General features: G+C 40.4%; 1 protein-coding gene across 1 annotated transcript in view; it reads left to right on the top strand.

Annotated features, from left to right (window-relative positions):
• The first annotated feature begins 10,577 nt into the window (after window positions 1-10,577).
• Window positions 10,578-22,485, top strand: part of LOC102797186 (protein crumbs homolog 1-like) — a 37,714-nt gene continuing 25,806 nt past the window's right edge. The window contains exons 1-2 of the mRNA XM_087848874.1: window positions 10,578-10,769; window positions 20,780-21,475. Coding sequence (XP_087705000.1) covers window positions 10,700-10,769; window positions 20,780-21,475 — 766 coding nt within the window. The 5' untranslated portion in view covers window positions 10,578-10,699. The remainder of the gene's footprint in view (window positions 10,770-20,779; window positions 21,476-22,485) is intronic.

Here is a 22,485-nt window from a genome sequence, read left to right as displayed (position 1 = left end):
AGTTACTTTTCTTGGGCACGGGGATCTACTGGGACTGATTTGCATTTGCTGTCAAACCCATGTGGCCATGAGAAGAACTTCAGCATTGGGCACTTGATTCACATGGATAATACTCCAAAATAAATTCTGTAGTAACAAAGCCTCCTTACTATCAATGCCAACATCACTCATAGAACATAATGGCATTCATGGTATATTGTAGTGCTTTTGTAATGTTAAACAGCTGGCTAAGTTGGGTTACTGGGTTGGTTACTCCCCCCCCGTATTCCTGGTAGTAATGTCAGAGTTAAGCTGACAGACAGACACAATCTTAAAAGCTAAAGGAATGTAATGTTTGACTCTTCTATTTACCTTCCAAATATTACAGGAGGAAGTTTGCTTTGATCTCTCCCAGCTTTATTCAGATCCCTTTCATTACTTGAGCATTTGACTGGGCATACCTCAGGCCATGGTGCTGAAAGGTTTCATAGGCTGGGGGTCCCACGGGGTTGCTGGGGTCTTATTAGCTACTCATCAAGATTCTAAAAGACAGGAGGCCAGAGTACAGGGCAACAGACTAACATGCTCCGTCAGCCATACAGGAAAGATGTCATTACAGGAGAGGATAGCTGGTTTTGTTTAGCACAGACATTCAGTGAACCCAGGACAGCTACACACACCTGCATACCTCACTGTAAACATATTACATTGCAGAATGTTGAGGCTTTCAACCTAATGACATGTTAATCAGAGCCAGAAGAGAACAAAGACCTTGCAAAGACAGGTAGAGAAAAGCTCCAGTTGGTGTGCAAATCACTTTATTCTGTTAATCAGGTATTAGAGGTCAGAGCAATTAGTGAAATCACAACAGAGATTTGTTTTGGTGAGCGAGGGAACAACATTCTCTCCCTGAATGAGAAACCTTGGAGATTTGGTCATGTATCTAGTGTTGCTGCTGTTTAAGATGCTTGAACAGACCAGAATCTTCTTACTGAGAGTCCCACTAATTCCTCCGAGTAGTAGTAGTAGTCATGGTAGTAAAAGGCAGGCTGTAGCGTTGTAGTTATCACAATCTCTCTTAACAGGTGAATTTGCACAGGAAGCCTTTGCTCACTGCCTGATTTGACAGTGCCAACGTAACGTAAAACCAGTCCACCGATTACTCATTCAAACATCTGTAGGCAATTTAATAAATGAAAATGTTCTGATATCTCACTAGTTTTCTTTTTCTTTTCTGTTTTTTAATCTGATTCAAAATTATTCACAAATTCATTTGTGTACAAACAAATGAAACAGAATGCAGGAAACGAAGGGATCAACAGTTCCTTAGAGAGAGGGATTTCACAGATTCCCACTTAATGTTTCCCCTTAAAACAAATCAACAACAATGTAGAGATGTCAAAATAAAATAATAACAAAAACAAATTTAATATAAACATAAAAACTATTGGATCATACCCCATACCCCTTACTGTGTGTATTTCAATAAGAAGATGTCAGAAGAAAGAAGAATATGACTTCTTGATGAACAGACTATACAGAGGTTAGACTCTGATGGCACTGTGATGGGATTACAGCAGGTCCCCCCAGAGCCTAGATGCTGGTGGTGGAGATAAAGGAAGCTTGAATGGAGCTTGAGTGATGAGAGGTGGAGATGGGGAGGAGGTGGGTTGCATGAAGGTGTCTGCAAAGGAGAATGACAGATGTGCAGTAGGATTTAAAGTATGTGGCTGACTGGTCTGGAGAATCCTTGGAGAAAGTTCAATTCAATTCAATTTTATTTATATAGCGCCAAATCTCAGCAAAAGCCTCCTCAAGGCGCTTCATAGGTACAGAGAAAACCCAACAATCATATGACCCCCTATGAGCAGCACTTTGGCGACAGTGGGAAGGAAAAACTCCCTTTTAACAGGAAGAAACCTCCAGCAGAACCAGGCTCAGGGAGGGGCGGGGCCATCTGCTGTGATTGGTTGGGGTGAGAGAAGGAAGACAGGATAAAGACATGCTGTGGAAGAGAGACAGAAAGAAAGTTCTCCACTTGACAAGATTCCCTGAAGCAACCACACAGCACAATACTCCTGCCGTGTTTCATTCCTGGGACTGTCCTTTGAGTTGTATGCATCTCCCTTCTTTCAGCCTCCCCGTGGCCAAAGTTAGTGTTGCCTCTTCAAAGGACATACTTTTAGTGTGCATAACCTTTCTCCAGGTTGTCCTCAGCATACTTCAGTTTGGCTTTAAGGTGTGGAGTTTTTCCTGGTTTACAACTTGGCAGTTTATTCCTGTGCAGGGTTCACAGACTAACAACCTCCTTTGTTAGATGACATTCAGTTTATCTTGACAGCCTTAGATGTTTGTGGTGTTAGTCTGCGAACATCGTCTACCTGTTGCATTCACTGACAGTTCCTCTGCATTACCATACAATGCAGGTGTAAAGGAGGTGTGAGCTGTAATTTCCCAAATGTATTATTGTCTTTGATTGTGTTGTGGTTGCGAGCATGGTTGTTTACCCACAGAGCATTTACTGCAGCTTCCATCAGATCATTGCTCCATATGGTGCTGGAGGTAAGCTGTGTGGACACATTGTCTTGTTGTAATCTGTAAAGTATTTGCTTGTAGACTTGACAGCCCCCCTGTCATGGTTTGTGTCTAGCATGGATGAAACCGGATTTATCTGTCCAATAAACAAACTGTCTTACAAACAGAGTCTCAAACATTTAAAAATATTATTGTAATGCAATATCACTTACAGAGCAGAAATATGATGCTGCAAAAAGTATTTTCCCTTCCTGATTGCTTCTTTGTTTTTATATATTATATATTACATGCTTTGTAAGTGACATCATTTGGTCAAGGAGAAAAGCTACCAATATTTTGAGCTCATGACTTTTAAGGAGTTAATGGACTGCTGATGTGCGATCTCCAGCTCTACTGTCCAGACTGTAGCCATGCGGTATCTCTTGTGGTGTTAGCTTTCCTCAGAAAATCACCTTTTCTCATATAGACTGGCCAGTTTTCCCTTTCATAAACTCTACGATAACGTAGGTCTGAAGGGTCAATCCCAAGACAAGGAAGACATATGGAAGTGTAGTGGAAGAAATCCCAGTACAAGAAGCCATCAACCCAGGGCTGGTCTTGGAATTTTGGATCCACACAACCCATTATGATTTATTGCAAACTGAAGGAATAAACTATAAGACATAAAAGTTGATTAAAGACAGAAAGTCTTGGATGGATTAACATTGAGACTTTGCTGCAAAGCCATGAAAACAGCCCTGAACACATTAGTGAAAGTGTTTTTAGGCCACATGAAATCTCATTAAGGTCCACCAAAACTCTAGCTTTATTTACAGAACTTTCACCTGTTTGGTGTTTCCATTAAAATGTCTTAGTTTGCCACAGTTTCCTCGCAAAAATACCTGCTACTGACACTAAGTATCAGATCCTATTAAAAATTCACTGACATGAAAAAAGTAACAGTTCAATGTCCATGAAAAAAAAGTGGAAAAAACTTTACAAGACTCTTTCATGAACTGCTGTGAGAGCAGGCGGTCAAAGCTACAGTTTTTCTTTGCTTGAAACAAACGGCACCATCTGCAGCACTGAGGAGCACAGACTGAGGCAAACTGAATATAATATTTTCTATAGAATCTCATTATTAGTAATTATTTGTTGGAATTATCTGACAGATATGTGGCGGTACAGACCATCTAAAGAGTTTCTCTTTCTTTTCTGAAGAATACATTTCACATATTTTATTATTATTATTATTTTTAACTAATTAGGGTGGGGGGGCTGGGAGGAGGAGTTGGCCGTCCCTGCTACTCTGGAGTCAGGAGCGGTCTGCTTGCCTCCACCCCAGGGAAAAGGGTAACACCTCCTGGGTCTGGGTGCAGTTTCCCCCTCCAGGGGCAAGGGTACCTAGACCTGGGGTATAGAGTACGCTTGGGGAGTGTGATTGTGTGTACAGCGTCTACTTATGTCTGTCTTCACGTTGGGTGAGTGTTGAGTAATTGCATATGAGAGCATGAGGGTGGGATTGGATGTTCGTATCTGTGTGTGCCTGTTTGTGTGTCTATATGTCAGGTCGGGTATCAGACGCCACCTCTCTGGGGACATCCCAGGCCCTCCAAGGTATGGAGGCCTATCTCCCCCCACCACTCTGATGCTATCAGACATCGGTGCGTTGGTGGTTCTTGGTGTCCGGGGCTGGGCGCTCATGTATGCACCGGCTCACTCCCAGTGACTGCTTGTCAGGGCCTGGCACCTGTGGCAGGCACTAACGAGAGGTCACACATTACTCCAGTTTTGGCTTCTCTTCATTGGTTGCCAGTAAATTTTAGGGTTCATTTTAAAATTTTCATTGTAATGTTTAGAGCTCTCCACGGTGAAGCGCCACAGTCTGACCTGCTGAAACCTCATGCTTCATCCCAAGCACTTAGGTCGTCAGGTCAGAGGTTACTGGTGGTCCTACGTACCAGGTTCACAACACGTGGTGATCGGGCACCGAGGCTGTGGAGCTCCTGCCGTTGTGTTCACGCTGTCTAGACTCCACTGACTCCTTTAAAAAGCAGCTGAACACATTTTTATGCAAACAAGCTTTTAATTGATTGTTTTCACTATTTTATATTAATTTATTTGTATTTCTGGTTTTATTGTGAAGCACTTTGTGATTTTTATCTGTGAAATGTGCTATATAACTAAATTTTACTTCCTTACATACTTACTCAGTCGGGCCACTTCGGAGGTGGGGTGCCCTCAGCCTCTCGGCCTGGGGCTCAGTCACTCTGGCACAGCTGGCCCCCTGGCTTCTGCTCCGTGGCTGCTGGGTGATCCCTCATTTGGGACTCTCCTCGGCTCTTTCCTGGAGAGTGGCACGGCTGCCCCTCCGTTGGTCTTCCTTGGTCTCTTGTGCTCTGAGGGTCTCTGGATGTCTGGAGCCTAGATCTCCTCCATACCTGCTTCATGCCCTGGAGGACGGGGCTGTGGCCCCCCCACACCCTCTAGCAGATCATTCCCTGAAGGAACCTTTTAAAAACAAGCGTGTTCATGCTCACAGGTGTACACACAGGTGCTCACACACACAAACTACACCCTTTTTGGCTGCTACCTCAAAGCACACTGTGTGCTGTCGATCCTACGTGCTGCACAATAATGTTTAATATTTAGTATTTACTGTTATATTCCCATATATCATCATGATGTTGTTTATTCTATTGCTCTGTTTTTGCTTGTTTCCTCTTCTTTTTTTCTCAACAGGTGATCCAGGTGATTGATATGTATTTTTTGTGCCCTGTATCACCGTTCCTCTTTCCTTTCCCTGTCACGTCTGTCCCGTGTGTAACAACTGAAAATAAAATAAAAGAAAAAATGAAAAAAACAACAACTAATTATCTAAGTTAAACTATTTAAAAATTAGTTTGAAAAGTTTAGTGTGTTACTGTTTCTGTCTGGGAGCAACTGTAACCCACATAATTTCCTAAAAAGCCTTCTGATTCTTTTTATGACTGCAAGACGAAGAAAAATCAAGCAAAAGAAAACTTTCTGCTGTCAGCCTCCTGTGCTCGCTCTCTGTGTGGCTCTATGTGAGTGTGCTGTCTGCGTCTCTATTGTGTTACCTTAAAAGAAAGCAGCATCCAGTCACAGAGGAATGTAAAACTGTGGAGCTGCCTTCACTCATTACTTTACACATTTGGGTGTTGCTTGTTGGAGATGCTAGAGCGAGCCTGTCTTCTTAACTCCTCCTTCCTCTCTCCTCCACACGCCCACCCTCCCTCCTTTGCCAAGTGTTTAATTAAAATTTTTACTTGTTGTTGAAAAGGCTGGAGTTAAGCCTGACATTAGGCTCAGGGGCCGCATGGGGTTCCAGTTGGGGGTTGGTAGTATACGTGGGAGTGGGTCATGTGTGCGGGGGTGGTGGATTTGGAAGGGGTAAGGCATTCGTCTAGCTGTCACATAGCCCTCCACCAACCAGATAGGTGCTGGATAAGCTCCCTCCACCTCCAGTGTCATGGTGGGGGTGGATGTTGAGAGGAATGGGAGCAACAATCCTCTTGATCCCAGAAATACCCTAATAATAATCTGGACTGGACTCAGGCTCTGCTCCTAGTAAAGTGTCAGTCGATGAAATGCTCATTCACACGTATTTTTCTATGCAAATATGCAGGAAACATATTAATCTGTGCAGGAAAGACATGTTTAAAGTACACTTTCAACGCAGGAGTTATAAACTCTACATCGTATGCTTGTCCATCATCAAATTCTAATATAAAGCATCCTACAGAGCAAACTTAGTGGGTTTCAGGGCATGTTGAGATAAAGGCAAAGTTCTCAGTGTCATGAATGTAGCGCTCTTTCAACATTGGCACGTCAACACAGCAGCTTTTTCTGTTTTTGCAGTGTCATACACATCAGGAATGTTTTGTGTACGCGTTGAGACAAATACTGAAAAGAATTCAGTTGTTTATGCAGAAAATCACTAATTCCATTATTGACACTAGTCTGTGCCCAAGTCTGTTTTACACTGATGGGACTGCAACTAATCTATTTTAAGGCTATTTGATTTAATAGGAGAAAGCTACCTGGCCCTATGTGAAAAATAGAGCCTAATAATTAGCTGTGTCACCCTTAACAGCAGGAAGTGCGCTCAAGCATTTGTGAAAGCTGCCAATCTATCAAGTCTTTCATATCACTGTGGAGGAATCTGGACCACTCTTCTTTGTAGAGTTGTTTTCATTGTGCTGCGTTGGAGGGTTTTTTAAGCATGAATGGTCTGTTTAAGGTCACGCCAAAGCATCTCAATCAGATTCAGTCCCCAAAAGAACAGATGAGAAACAAAGTCACTGACGTCTATCAGCCTGGAAAGCGTTACAAAGACAATATAAGGCGTTGGGACTGCGGTGAACCACAGTGATAGTCATTATCCACAAATGAAGAAAACTTGTAACAGTGGGGAATTTTCCCAGCAGCGTACCAAACGAGTCGATATTAAGAAAGAGATTAGGCAAAAATAGCTTCTAGGGGAGAGTTCAAAGGAAAACAACACTGCTGACCAAAAAGAACAAAGATATGAAACAAAGGTTGAACTTTCTGGAAGATTTGTATCCTGTTATAGTAAAACTAACACGCGATTCCATAAAAACATACCAACAGTCAGACATGATGTTGATAGTGAGATTGTCCCTTTAGGACCTGAACAACTTGCAGTATTTGTTGAAACTACGAATTCTATAGAACCAGTTAAGTTTGAATATTTTTTCCTTAATAAATGAACAGAATTTTGTATTTACTTGTTTTTATTTCAAAGATACTAAATATTACTGACATGTTAATGAAAAGTATAGACATAAAAACAAGTCAGAATGAGGCAATTTTGTTTTCACAGCACTGTGCTTCGTGCATCTTCTGTTTACCTGTTAATAATAATAACACACTGTAGTTCTTTGTTCTTCAAGCAGTTAGTTGGACGTTCTGATTGCTAACAGTTAGCAGAACACATAAATCACAAGACTTGAATGTCCACAACTGATAATCTGAGTTTGACTTATAAAAAAACAAACAATAAAAAATTATAAAATAATGTAAAAGAACAAATCTGACAAATAGTGCTCTGGATATTCTGTCCAAAAAATAATACATAAAGTGATAATCTTCACCTTGATGTGTCAGACAAGTTGTACATGTTGGCATCGTGTTCATCCGAGAAGAAAGCGAGAAGCATTACAAAATACAAACATTTTGACTGAGTTTTCAAGGTCTGCGTCTGTAATCAGCCTGTTCTTTGTTCTTTGCTACTTTGTTACTCCGCTGCTTTTACTTTTGCTATCTGTTTGCACAGAATTGCACACAGCTCCCATTATTTATGTCCTCAGTCAACAGTTACTGATGAGATGTAGGTTTCAATAACTAACTTAAAGTCACACTGAATACAAAATAACATTTTTTTTTATCTTGTTAGTTATTGTATCATTAGTCACAAAGTCATTGGATCATAAATGATGACAAAGCAGGGGAGGGCTTTGTTGTGGACGATAAATCGCAGCGAGCTTGCACTATTACTAAGTTTCTCAGAGAGAGGAATTCCCTCTTCCGTGGTTTAAAACATAAATATGACAGTAAAAATGTTCAGCTCGAGGCACTATGGGCTGTAACTAATAGTGGGTGATATCGTTGGATGGGTTGATCCATCTTTTATTTATAGTTTATGGTTAACAACCATGTGCACAATGAAAATTTAAGCTCAAATGTACCAAGAACATTAAATGTCTGAGGTCAGTCTTAGTTTTATAGAAAAGTACACCTGCATGTGATGAAACACTAGCAGCCTATTAGAAGACGGTACTGTTTGACACCTGAGAAATAAGAAACACTGCGTCAAGAGTCTGACTCACACCGGATGTGTGGATTCAGCTAATATTCCTACATTTTCACTGATCACAGTTGACCTGTGACGATCTGCTCAAAGAGAATCATCTGAGTCCACCCAGGTATTCTTCATTTATTCTTAATTATCAGAAAATCCCACAGAGAGACAGCACAGATAGAGAGGTAAGGCTGAGATGTTTCAGAAGGAGGAATGGTGGAAATATTGGACCAAGGGAATTCAATGTGGGGCTGCCAGGAAGGAGGAAAACACAGACATCACGAAGGAAGTTCATGTAGGAGGATATGAAGAGGGTGGTGTGAGGAGTGGGCTGAGACTGAGGCAGATGATCTGTGACAGATAATTGAGATAACTGTTGTTGTGATTTGGTGCTATAAGCAGAAACGTGAGCAGCCAATAGAAGAAGAATAGAAAGCTGGTAAACATCCCCACAGCGCCTATGTCAGTGCTCATGTCAGCCTAGGGCACGATGTGGTGCATCATTGTTTGATTAAAATATTGCTACAGCTGTGATTGTCATTGTTCACACAAACCTCTGACTATAGAAAAGTGACATAGCCAGTGATTTGTTGGTTTGGGAATCTGCATTTTGAATCCTCAGGATAATAAGATAAGATAAGATAATCCATCCATCCATCCATTCGCTTCCGCTTATCCTTTTCAGGGTCGCGGGGGGCGCTGGAGCCTATCCCAGCTGTCATAGGACGAGAGGCGGGGTACACCCTGGACAGGTCGCCAGTCTGTCGCAGGGCCAACACACAGGGACAGACAACCATTCACATTCACATTCACACCTAGTGGCAATTTGGATTATCCAATTAACCTATCCCCACAAGCTGCATGTCTTTGGACGGTGGGAGGAAGCCGGAGTACCCGGAGGGAACCCACGCAAACACGGGGAGAACATGCAAACTCCACACAGAAAGACCCCGGCCTGATGGTGGAATTGAACTCAGGACCTTCTTGCTGTGCGGCAACAGTGCTAACCACCGTGCCACCGTGCTGCTGAATAAATACAGTACACAACTGTTCAGAATAGAATAAAATAAAATACTATATACAGTAGAATAAAATAGAATAAAATATACAATAAGATAAAAATAGAATACAAATGCTATATACAACTGAGTAAAAATAATGAGGCTAAAATCAGTGTTAATTTATTAGATTTTAATGTGAGAGCCCTGCTAATAGTTTTCACCTGCTGATCAGTCCCCATCGTCCTCACTGTATTTATAATCCAGCTTTTCTTTTGTCTTTTCTCCAGACATCTTTTGATATTAAGATGACATTATCTCTACTTTCAAACTTTCCGTTTTGCTAAAGCATATAGTTAGAGCTGCGAATCCTCTCTTAGTTATGCTGCAGTAGGTTTCAGCTGCTGGGGGATTCCCATGATGCACTGAGTCTTTCTTCTTTACTCACTATGTGTTAATAGACCTCTCTGTATTGAATCATACTTGTTATTAATCTCTGTCTCTCTTCCACAGCATGTCTTTATCCTGTCTTCCTGCTCTCTCCCCAATCGGTCTCGTCAGATGGCCCCGCCCCTCCCTGAGCCTGGTTCTGCTGGAGGTTTCTTCCTGTTAAAAGGGAGTTTTTCCTTCCCACTGTCGCCAAAGTGCTGCTCATAGGGGGTCATATGATTGTGGTGGTCTATCTGACAATATACTGTTGTTGTGATTTGATGCTGTACAAATAAAATTGAATTGAATATTCTTCCTGATTCTTATACTTTCTGAACTATATTAATTTCTGGACTTCTCGTGCTCCAGACTTTGCATTTACCTCATAAAAGTCTTTGTTCATTTTTGGTTTTATCCTATTCAAACCCAAAATACGAGTTCTGCAATTATTCTCACCACGTTCTTCAAGTTGAAATTTTAATGGAAGAGAAACGATATATTAACCAATCAACTGATGGAAAAATAATTTTTATGCTATTTTAAAAAGCATAATAATTATTATTTGCAGCATAAAACAAGTCTGTGCTTAGACTGTCTTGTTTAAAGTGCACGTTTTAGCATTGATAGCTGTCTCGTGCAGACAGCGAGCAGGGAGTTCAGTGACCCGTTCAGTCTGATCCATGACTCCACTCCACGTTTTCCACTCTTCACTCTCTGCTGGGGTGATTACGCTCTGCTTACTCCAACTTCGACCCTGCGACACTCACACACAAACTCTCAAACACACACACGCACACACACACTTAGCGGTCCAGCATGGAGGCGCCTGCTCCGAGCAGCTAACTCTGGAGCAGCTGGAGCGCGTATCTTGCTGAATGGAGTACCTGTGGACTGACAGCATCGCACGAGACTGACATCAACAGCCTGCTCTACCATGGAGTTTGGAAAGGTTTGGTCCAGATATCAGAGGACGCTGCTTATCACCATGATGATGTTCAAACTGGGTGAGTTTTTGATTGTTTTCGTCTTGAATGTATAAAATCACAATAACCTCCACAGTTACATCAAAGCGAACCAAAGTGTAGCACAAAGAAGAAAATCTTATAAAGCTGTTTTTTCCGACAACGCAAATAGTTAATAAGGTATTTTACAACAGCACGATGGCTCTGTGCAGACATACACATGCACATATTCGTGTTAATGCATAAGTAAATAAACATGCAGACCACTGCTGACCTAACAGGACATAAAGATGGATTTAATTTATCACCAGACCGGAAAATTGTGCTATCATCAACAAAAAAATATATATTTAAAGTCTGATGAATCACAAATATGATTTACATTTAGGGTGTAGTATTGAATCCTGTTCTATCCACATGTTGTGATCTATAATTGTGGAGCTCTACATATTGTTTCCTGTTATTAAAATAACTTTGCACTCTTTAACAAGTGTATCATACACATGTCCGAGTAAGAACCTTTAGACATATAAAGTTCATCCACGGTGTGTTTGTTTTTGTGCTCACATACATCACCCAAACTCTACCCCAACCCCCCCAAGATTAGGGTTTGGGGCCATTTTATTTAAAACTTCTGAACATTTACAACATTTAAATGGAAAGTCCTTTTAACAGCAACCATTGCTGTGCAAAGATTGGTGTATGAGACTTAATTTAAAAGGTAATATCTCACATTTAATATGTGGACAGAACAGAACAATAACACTAGACTTATGCTGCAGTGTTTATGTATAAAAACTGAAACTAACAGGACACACTGTGAGAGTAGTTTGGTAAGTTTGTCATTTAAAGGTAAAGGATATTACAGATATACTACATATTGCATAACAAGGGGATGTGACATATTTTGCTATTATGATTTGAATCCACTTTTTTATTAGAGGGAAGTGTTGCTATGAAAAAGATCAAATGAACTTAATGAACATGGAAATTGCACCAAGTTACAAAGTGTCTTTTTTCTTTTGTGCTTTTTTGTGTGCTAAAAACTACAAGTGAGAAATATATCTTTTAACTGGAGGTTTAGCACAATCATTTCTTTACTTATATCATACTTTGTTCATGAGATCACAAGATTAACTCGAATGAGCATATGCTTCAACCTCCTGAATCCATACTCTATCAGAGAACCAAGAGATATAACAGGGTTTTAGTATGTGTGCTCCTTATGGCTCCAAAATGTGTGCAGGGTGTGTCTGGGTGTGTACTGGGGGTGGGGTGGGGGTTCAAAACCTTATGAAACCCTATTGACCTATTTTTCCCGCAACCTTTATTTGTGTGAAATGTCTGAAGCTCATTTAAACGGTGGTAGAACGGCGGCTTGGATTGGCTGTGGGTGGCATTGTTAAAGATCACCATGGTAACGAGCTGAGCGTCCGGCTGCACTGCTGCACAGCTTTTTTGTCTCGGCTTTGAATGGAGGGGGTGATGGGTATTAAGGAGCATGGCAAGAGGTCTGGCACGCAGCAAGTTTTAAAGAAGAAGGCAACAGACAGAGGAGACAGGGCGACGGCGAAGAGACGAACACGAGGACAGAGACTGTAACACTGGAAGAGTTCACATGAAAAGTATTTAGAAAAAGTTTTTAAAAACGAGCACATTTGAAAACCTCTCAAAAAGAGTTTGTTCACAAATATATTTACTGTTACCTTTAAAACAAATTTGGTATTTTTAGGAAATGGGAAAAATACAAAAGCAACATGTCCTGAAACTCATCCGTTGGTCTCGTGAGTGCTGTCTTCTGCAGATGATGAACACAATGGAGACAAGTGCATTGGTCAGAGCCTTTCCCGTCTATAGGACACGAGCTGTGTCTAATTCCAAAAGAATTTGTGAAATGCGGATAGAAAACTGGTGACTAACAATATGAAAAACATGGGGGCTAAGATGTTTATAGAAGCCTTGTATTATACTTTTGAAACGTCTGTGAGCAGCTAGCTGACAAATTGACTCCCCGGAAAATAATTGGAGTTGTTGTAGCTTATACGAAGAAACAAATTTCCCTCCAGACGAGACACAAATAGTGAGTTTAAAGCGACATGGCCTCTACAGTAACTCACGGAGGAGACAAAAGAATGTATGTCTGTGACTAGAGTCAGAGAAGATTTGTGCTTTTTCTGTATAAAGTAAAGCAGCCACCTGCTGTGGGGCATTAGGAGCCCAAAGCGGAGCCCGGTCTCTTGTGGTGATTCAATAAAATTCCTCTGAGCTCAACTCGTGCGTTAGCCAGGGGCTTCCCTTTATCTATGATTCACAGCGCTGCTGTTTCCTCCACCCTGCAGCAGTACTCTCTGTTGACTCTGTGGTGCTGTTGCCGTGACTCGGGGTAAACACTTGTCGACTGCCTTTTACATCTGAAAGAGTGAATTGAATTTTTTAGCAACACACCTCTATCTGCGTCCTTTGTAATCTGTGCACAAATGTGTAGTCACCTATTTGTGAGACCTATTTGAGTCACTTAGTTTTGCTGTTTTTAGTAAGTTAGTGAAATAACTCCAGAAATCTGTTTTTAATGCCAACATTTCATTCGGTTAGAACTGGCAAATTTCTAACATTACCAACTCTCTCCTTGATTACTGGTTGACCATCATCACTCTGGACGTCCTCAGGAGCAGGTGTTGTGAGGAGGAAAGCCAAGTCACTAATATTTATTCTCCAGCTACCCACTAGACCATTATGTCCACTCCTCCAATAAACGTCCTCGTTAGGGTGTGGGGGTTGTTTCCACCTGGGAAGTATCCACTGTGTTAAGATATGTATGTGAGTCATATACAGTAACACTAAAAATTGTTCTAATGAACAGAAAACAATAATAACATTTATTTGGGTGATGCTGACCCACTCAAAATCACCATGGCTACTCTTAATGAGGATCATCCGGAACCAACCCTCGTGTCCAAGGTTGTTACGGATACAGTTTCTTAGCTCCAGGATTTCCCAATTTCCCCTTATTATTCTCTCTGTTTTATAATAATGCATAACTTTATTTATCTGTTCCCTTTTTTATATATTTGTACTAGTACTGTTCTTGGTATTATTATTTTTTCTCCCCCTCTTCATCTTTTTCTTCATCTTATCATTAATAGTGGTGGGATTATATCATTATTATTATCATTTATTTATTTAATGTAATTTTTATATTAAATTATTTTATATTATTATATTAAATTGTAAAATGTATTTAATTATTATCATTATTATTACTAATAATATCATTATTAGTTATATTCATTCAACTTTGGGTGAAAAAAGTTGATTTTTGAAGCTGGATTTCTATTCGATTCAATGTAATTAAACTGAATTTTATTCATTTATCACCAAATTGCAGCAGTCACCTCAAGACCAATAATGCAGTAATACAGGGAAATCCCCAACAATCACACAAAGCGCTCGGAGCAGGCACTTGGTGACAATGGGAAGGAAAAATGCCTTTTTGAGGGGAAGAAACGTCCGGCAGTTTATTTTAAATAAACCAGATGGTTCAAGCTAATTGAAACAATTCACCAGTTCCTGGTGACAAATTGAGCATTTGTCTAAAAGACATCCAAAAAGTAGATAAAACGATAAAATAAAAAACACCTACCATTGTTTTTGTTTTAAACTAAATGTATTGTATTTTTTGGCTGTGAATCGGTTGTGGTCAAACGTCTTGACTGTTACATTTATTCCCCACTGTGATAGTGGGCATGTTGGTGCACTGGATGGCACTAGTGCCTCATAGAAATAAGGTTCTTAAATCAGATCCTCTTTCCAGGACTGTTGCAGAAAAAAAGATATTCTTTTACTTTTTCTGCACATTTTCAGCTTCTTTTGACAACTTTTTGTTATGTGGGACAAAGTTGGAAAAATCGATTCTAATTAGCATTTGAGACATCAGGATGCTTTTTGTTTTCTTTATAATATTTGAACAGATGATGGCACAATTATTACCCTGCTGTGTATGTCTGAAACAACACACAGGCAGAGCAGAGCTACAAACATATTACATCTAATGGGTAAACTATGCCTGTACATGAACGTTACTGACTGCTCACAGTACATCACACTCGAACTGAAGTTTCTGTCTTTAAGGTTATCTTGAATTATGCACATTTAGAATAGCCCCAGATTAGCTTCAGGTAATTAATAACTCTCTATTTCAGGCAACAACTACATGCTTTATAATGCAAAACATCCTTTTTCATGTCGTTCAGGCTGGATTTGTCCATACCACAGCATAGTGATGAGACATAATCTTCTGTTTTGGTATTACATGATCTCAGGTGATAATATGATACTGCTGGATCGAGCGGAAAAGATGGTTCAGGTCATGTTTACATGATAGACACTACTTCATGTCACTTGATAACGATGAATTTGAGAAAAGCCAACATGTGGAATTCCTCATTGGACCTCTTGTGTTGAACATGTACCTGCTTTGCTCAAATTCTACTTGTGCCTTACAGCAGTGGTCCCCAACCCCCGGGCCTCGGACCGGTACCGGTCCGTGAGTCGTTTGGTACCAGGCCGCGAGAGTTGAGGCTCAGGTGTGAAATGTATAGTTTTCAGGGTTTTTATCGGTTTTCAGCGTTATTTTGTTATCGTTTTTATTGTTTACTCGGTTTTCACATGTGTTATGAATAAATCTTCTTTTTTTCGGTACCGGTACTAGTTTTATTTTGTTGTATTTATCCGCGACACCTTAAAGGCCGGTCCATGAAAATATTGTCGGGCATAAACCGGTCCGTGGCGCAAAAAAGGTTGGAGACCACTGCCTTACAAAACCTCCCGGTGAACAGGAGGAGAGCTTCTATGAATTCCTAGAATTAGAAACAAAACAAAGTGACTTACCTGTGGAACAAAGTGTGCAACAACCATGCATGAGTATTAGGCTGTTAAGGTCTATGTACCCCTATTCCCTGATTCTCTGATATAAAAATATAATAATGGTTTACAAAGTCTTAACAACAAAGTAGAGACATTGTGACTGACACACACTATTATTATTTTGTATTTTACTAGTAAAAAAGTATTTTTTGAGCTCATTGGCCAATGTTTTAGAGCTCAGAGTTAAAGTATGGATTAGGTTCAGTGTTAGGAAATCTGCGAATACAAATCAAATGAAAACCTGACTATTATCCAAAAGAGGGATTTAAAAAAAGAGATTACACTGAGTTAGTGTCCTTCTTCTCATCAGAGGGAATGGTCATGGTCTATGTTAAAGTGAAGACTCCCCAAAGAGACACGCTGAGGTCTCTGGAGAGCGTCGGCAGTTTGACATCACTCTACCTGCTAACAGTCCACGTCTCTGCTTAGTGTTATTGTTGGATGGAGAGGCTGGTACCAGTCAGTGTCAGGGACCGACCCTGTGCAGTGATCTATGATGTGTTCTGTAACGGCACGGGGGCTGATGGGCTGTGTGTGGGAGGAGCTGTTATCATCTCCCTGGAATGTGTGAGGGGTTGAGTTTGGATGAAGGAGTGAGGACAGCAGTTGTCCCTGTTTGCCCACTTCTACAGTGCTGATTAGAGGCAGTGCAGGTTAAAGTTCTGATGGAGTTCAGCTTTCCATAGTCTGGGGTGGCAGGTTGGAGGGGTGAGAAGGAGGGAGGTTAAAAAAAGAAAGCTAGAAAAATGTTGATGCAAGAGAGACTCGCTGCATTTCTGTCATGGTCCTGGATCTGCTGACCCAGTGTTCATTTTGAGTTTTTGTTAATATTTCTGGGTTTTGTTCAGTTAGTTTTTGTGCTTATGTTAGCGTTTAATCTTCAGGTTTTGGACTGTTTAATTGGGTTTAAAAGGATTAGATTAGATTCTCTGAGTGGTTTATGTTTTTATTGTACGGTTGGTGTTCTTGTTACATCGTTTAGTTTCTTGCTCTTCATAATCATACTTCTCCTCCTGTGGTTAGTCTGTTTGTTGTCACGATCTCCGAATTAGCTGTCAGTTCTGGTCTGGTCATGTACACCAATGCATGGTTGTAGTTCTAGCTCACCTTTTGTTTACTTCATGTATTTTACTTTTAGCTTGTTTTCAGCAGTGAAGCTGCTGCTTTAAGTCAAGTTTTCCATCTCAGAGTTGTGCGTCCTAATCTAGCCTGCCACACAGCTCATCATGACACAACAAAACCAATATAGTCCATGTTTTATCAAATACATATCACACTTTCTTATTCAACTTTAGTACTGTAATTTTCATAATGCGTTTTGCATCACAGTTGCAGCCATTATCAGTTGTAATCGATTAGATCTACTTCATAGACAGCCTCCTGTCCACATTAAACAGGAGGCTGTCTAACTAATCAGAATTAGAGATGAAATATTAAAGCATCTGTAGTTTAATAGCTGCTGTGGCGGCTCCTCAGGACCTCTGTGTATTACTGCCCCGACTATCATACTGGTAAATATAGTTACATTTGTTCCGTAACACCTGTAATAATAAGAATGACAATACTACTAATAATAATCTATAGTAGATGATTCTCTGCTAGACTAATATATTATAGACACTTATTGGATGTGGTGGATTTCCTTTATCTGATTTCCTTAATAAATCAATAAATAAATTATGTCTTAGGTGCTGCTGAAATGTGTTGTGCTTTGCATTATGCATACAGCTTACATACTGTGGTTAGGACCAACAATTAACTCGTTTTATCTCCTTTAACCAGGTATTTGTGTTGCTAAAGAGCGCACAAACATTTAACTGATCTAGTTGGCTAGTAGTGCACATTGCTGCTTCTAATGAACACTGAACAGTAAACAGTCCAGATTAAGTACCTCAACTCAAGTGTTTCCTGACTAATATGTCTTTGGACTGTGGGGTGAAGCCAGAGTACCCAGAGAGGACTCACGGGGAGAACAAACGCCACACAGACAGGCTTCAGTCGGATGGCAGATTTGAACCCTCTTGCTGTGAGGGACTATAGTGCTCACCACTTTGCTGTAAACAGTATAAGAAATAGGGGTGGGGGAAAAATTGGTACTGTGTAGCATGGTGATATTTTGTTTGCTAATAATGTATGGATACAGGGACAGCAGAAATCGATACTTTGTTACAAAAAGGTTTTTGTGCTCTGACTTCAGAGCATGTTGATCCTTTTTCTGAGCAAGAATCCTGACATTCCTTCACTGTCCAAATGTGTTTAACTTGTTTTTGGCAGCAATAAACATGACAGTTTACTTATTTTAATTTAAGACATGTTTTATTTGAATTAAGTTTAAAACTTTTTTATTTAATGTAAAATTATATTTTGTTTTCATTTACTTTCAAATTCTTCAGTTGCTGAAGGGGCTGCATAGTTTTCATAAACTGCATAGTTCAGAATAGCTATAATTGTACCAGATGGTTGATTCAGTTAAGTTGGACTAGACTGTAATACAAACCGTTCAGTTTGTCAACAATAAAACTGAAATGAGAGAAAGACTGAGTGTGAGACTTTGATATTAGAGAAAATGAATATTAATAAAGTTTACCTTTATGTACAGAATCTGAATATCGCAAAATATTTTTAAAAATCGCAATAATATCGTATCGTGCGTTAAGTATTGTGATAATATCGTATCGTGGGATGTATGGTGATTCCCACCTCTAATAAGAAATATATAAATATTTAGTAACTTTCAGATATTTAAGTTTTATTCTTTTCTTAGATTGACATTTTTTTAAAAGATGTAATTATATCAGGGCCCACTTTAGACACTCAAATATGAAGACTACTATTCTTTGTTTTTTAAGAGTCTCCACGTTGGATTATCGGCCTCCTTTTAACCTCAGCGTGGTATTCGGTCTACTCCTTCACTGCAGCCATTAATCTTCAGTCTCCTTCTCTTTCCTCCTGTTTCCAGTCATCATAAGTGTGATTATTGGTCATAAGTGAGCATGCTGGGGCTTATCATCAACTATGAAATTAAAACAGAGGAAACAAACAACGCAGCACTTCTCAGGTACGGAAAGCAGAAAGGAGATGTGAGACACTCATGTGAGGAGGAAGTAAGAGCAGATAAAGAAGGTGATAGCAAATGCATGTGAGAGGAAGTGGGGGTGTTAAAGTGGATACAGTGGGAAATGAGGACCGTAGGTGTTGCAGGGAAGATATAAACAGATTGTTACTGGGAGGTGTAGATGTCAGTAGTGAAAATCCAACACTTTGTTAGGAGAGGAAGGAGAGGGAGGTGTCACAGTGGGCTTTCTTGACATACAGGTGTTTCTTCTGCTTTACGGCTGATAAAGAGTCATTTTACAGCTAGACCGAAACTTTGGACGAGCCGATTATAATGCAAGGTTCAACATATAAAATGACTTCTCGGGTATTTTGTTGCAGTGCCCACATTTGTTCTGGTCATTGCGTATACAGGCTGAGGTTAAATAAACATCTCTGCAGACGGGGTGACATCTCCCAGTCTCATTTGCACCTCAAAGGTGAATCCTTCCTGCAGCTACACCTACGGCAAATGTAGAACGATCAGTTAACCTGACAAACATGTCCACGCTCCAGTAAATAATCCATGTGAAATTTATCATAATTATCTATAATTTTATCAGATAAATTCAAATAAATGAAATTACACACAAAAAATACATAAATAATAAACTACGATTAATTTTTACTAATTGTTAGAAATTTATGTTAACAATATAGTTTTTGTAAAGTTTCAAAGTGGTTGCTAAATACTGTGCACTGTGGACAGTGTTGGGAAGTAACGGAATACATGTACCGCTGTTACGTATTTAAAATACAAAATATGAGTAACTGTATTCCGTTACAGTTACCGTTTAAAAAGGTGGTATTTAGAATACAGTTACTTTGTTGAAATAAATGGATTACACGGCGGTACTTCCCTGTTTCATATTGTGGCGGGTCAGGACTGTTTGGGTTTTGTTTGACAGCTACGTTCTGTTGTTCCAGGTGGCAGCGTTACGGTTGCCATGGTTACAGGGTGACGCTCTCTCTCTGCGTGTTTCCTGGGTGAGAGAGGCCTTGTTGTTGTGCTAAGCTAATAGGCAGAATGCTACAGGTTTAGCTCTGAAGAATGTAGCATCATGGGCAGTGTAGTCCGTGCTGCAGGGAGAATGGACTGCCATACACGTTATGTGTCTGTGAGCGAGGGAGGGAGAAAAAGGAAAAGTACGAGCTGTCATCGAGCAGAAACGGGAGCTGGAAGCATGTAAATATAATAATAACCACTGCAGCCAAGAAGAGAGCCTGACGAGCCCAGTTGTAAGTAAGCTATTAAGACTCGACTGTACACCGTGTTCGTGTTTTCCTCTGAAACAATAAGTTCTGTTGGAGCAGCCTTTCAACGCCTCTCTCTGTCTCTGCTAGCAAAGTTGACCCAGACAACAAAGTAAAGCTAGTTTTCGGCTACGAGCCCGACACGAACCCACCGTATTAGCCAGAGGTCCCTTTACTACGGTTCGGAGCCGCGGACCTTCAGTAACAGTAATAAATCACAGCAATAGTACATTCATGTAGTTGTAAACAGCATGATAATATATTAAGTAATCCAAAGTATTCAGAATACGTTACTCTCATTGAGTAACGTAACGGAATACGTTACAGAATACATTTTGGGGCATGTATTCTGTAATCTGTAATGGAATACATTTTAAAAGTAACCTTCCCAACACTGACTGTGGACATCCATTATGTTGACTAGTGTTTATAATACGTGCTTTAAAGACTGTGTTAATATAACAGGGGCCTCAATAAACCACAACACTGTGAAACGAGCTGCTTCACTCATCGCTTGGCTTCGTTTTTCTCACTTTGGTTTAGTTACTAAAACTACTGAGGAGGGTAAATGTTGCAGTTTGGGTTAAAGTGATGAGCTGGGACAAACACTGGTCACATGACGTGCAACGCTAACAGAGACTTTATATGTTTGCAAATTGGACTAAACAGCCCTTCTAAGAGTCACTCTAAGCTGAGTTAGTGCAGAAACCTCTATCACAAAGTGACAGTAAAGAAATATGATTTCATGTGTTCTTAACAGGAAGTTTGTCTTTCATTTCCAGGCCTGCTGTGCACAGCAGCAGAAGATGCGTGCTTATCGTCTCCTTGCAACAACGGCGGCTCTTGTCTCGACCACTTTGGCGACTACGTGTGCCTTTGCCCCAAAGAACCAGTGTGGTATACAGGTAAAACCTGTGAGGACCTGTATGATGCCTGCATCGATGCAACTTGCAGCAACTGCACAAGCAAACCTGGAACTGGCAAGTACACCTGCCTCTGCCCGGATGGTTTCGCAGGGCTCAACTGCACCCAGGGTGTTGATGAATGTCAGAGTAACCCCTGCCAGGGTAATAAGTCCTACTGTGTCGATGGAGTCAACGGCTATTCGTGCCACTGTCCGATTGGTTTTGGTGGTGAGCACTGCCAGGATAATGTGACCAAATGTTCAGAGGAAACATGCCAGAATGGTGGCACCTGTACGGACATCCCCGACACTGGGCCCCTGTGCCAGTGTGCTGCAGGATACCAGGGGACAAACTGTGAGGAGAACGTAGACGAGTGCCAGTCGGAGCCCTGCCAGAATGGAGCCATCTGTAAAGATGGAGTGAATGCATACCAGTGCTTCTGCGTGCCAGGATTTCAAGGCTCCCGCTGTGATTTGGACATCAACGAGTGTGCCTCCCGACCCTGTCAGAATAATGGCACGTGTTGGGATGAGGTGGATCACTACAGGTGTGACTGTGCTCCAGGCTATAAAGGTGAGCAGGTATTTGAAGCAGGTCGGGTTTACAACAGGCAGAGCTTTGGAAAGGAGAAGCATAGTCCAGGAAGTCTAAGGTATCGAGCTTCATATGAACAAATTTTAAATTTACAGCTTTAACTGGCTGTTCTAGGTTTATAATACTTTCCCAAATAAGTCCAATAAAATGTAATTACACTTATATCGGCTCATTTAACCCTTTAAAGCCGGTCAGAGCGGACACGCTCCATTTTGCATAACTGTTTTTAAATCCCGGTAGCTCTGCAACCACGTAAGCTAGTGCAATAATTTTTTTGCATATGAAACCGGAGGAGTTGTACTTACATCTTATGCCATCAGCTTGTCCTCGGTCACGGTTTCCTTCCACATATAGCTTTGCAAAAACTGCATAAAAAGCACTTGCAGCAACAAAAACATAATATTCCAGAAACACGCTTTGCCGATCCGATCAGCTGTTCATAACACTTCCTACGTTCATCAGCGCGAACTATCGCATGTCCGCCATGACCTGCCCGAAACCGGAAGTGACATCATTTGTGCGGAAATGTAGTTTTTTTTTTTTTTTTTTTTACCATCAGGGCCTCATGAGCCTATACTGGTGTTTTTAAAAGTTATGTTTGACTTTATGACTTTCTGTGTGGTTTCTGGGATGCTTAGGACTCATATTGCACTGCTGGAAATAGTTTATTTTGATGCATATGCTGCTTTTTTGCAAATTTGCACTATAATATTTATTTTCGTTTTTCCTGCAGTGTATAAAAATTGGCGTATTTCAAAAATAAAACTATGAAGACACTCAAAATAAATTTCCTGTGGTGGGAAACTAGTTTGTGCAACTTTTTTGTATTTACAGTTTTGAGGGATAAGCCTCTTAAATTTCTCTAACTAGAAATATATGTTAAAAAACAAAAACGATTTTCAATTTTTTTGTAGTTTATTGCACTTTTTGGCAATTTATGTAATTACTATGCACTTAATGCAGACATGTCATTAAAATCTAGGCTATAA

The sequence above is a fragment of the Neolamprologus brichardi genome, chromosome 12 (assembly GCF_056152115.1).
Source record: "Neolamprologus brichardi isolate AB-2024 chromosome 12, ASM5615211v1, whole genome shotgun sequence".
Lineage (NCBI taxonomy): Eukaryota > Metazoa > Chordata > Actinopteri > Cichliformes > Cichlidae > Neolamprologus > Neolamprologus brichardi.
The sequence above is the reverse complement of the archived record's forward strand: the minus strand, read 5'-3'. Positions and strand labels throughout refer to the sequence as shown.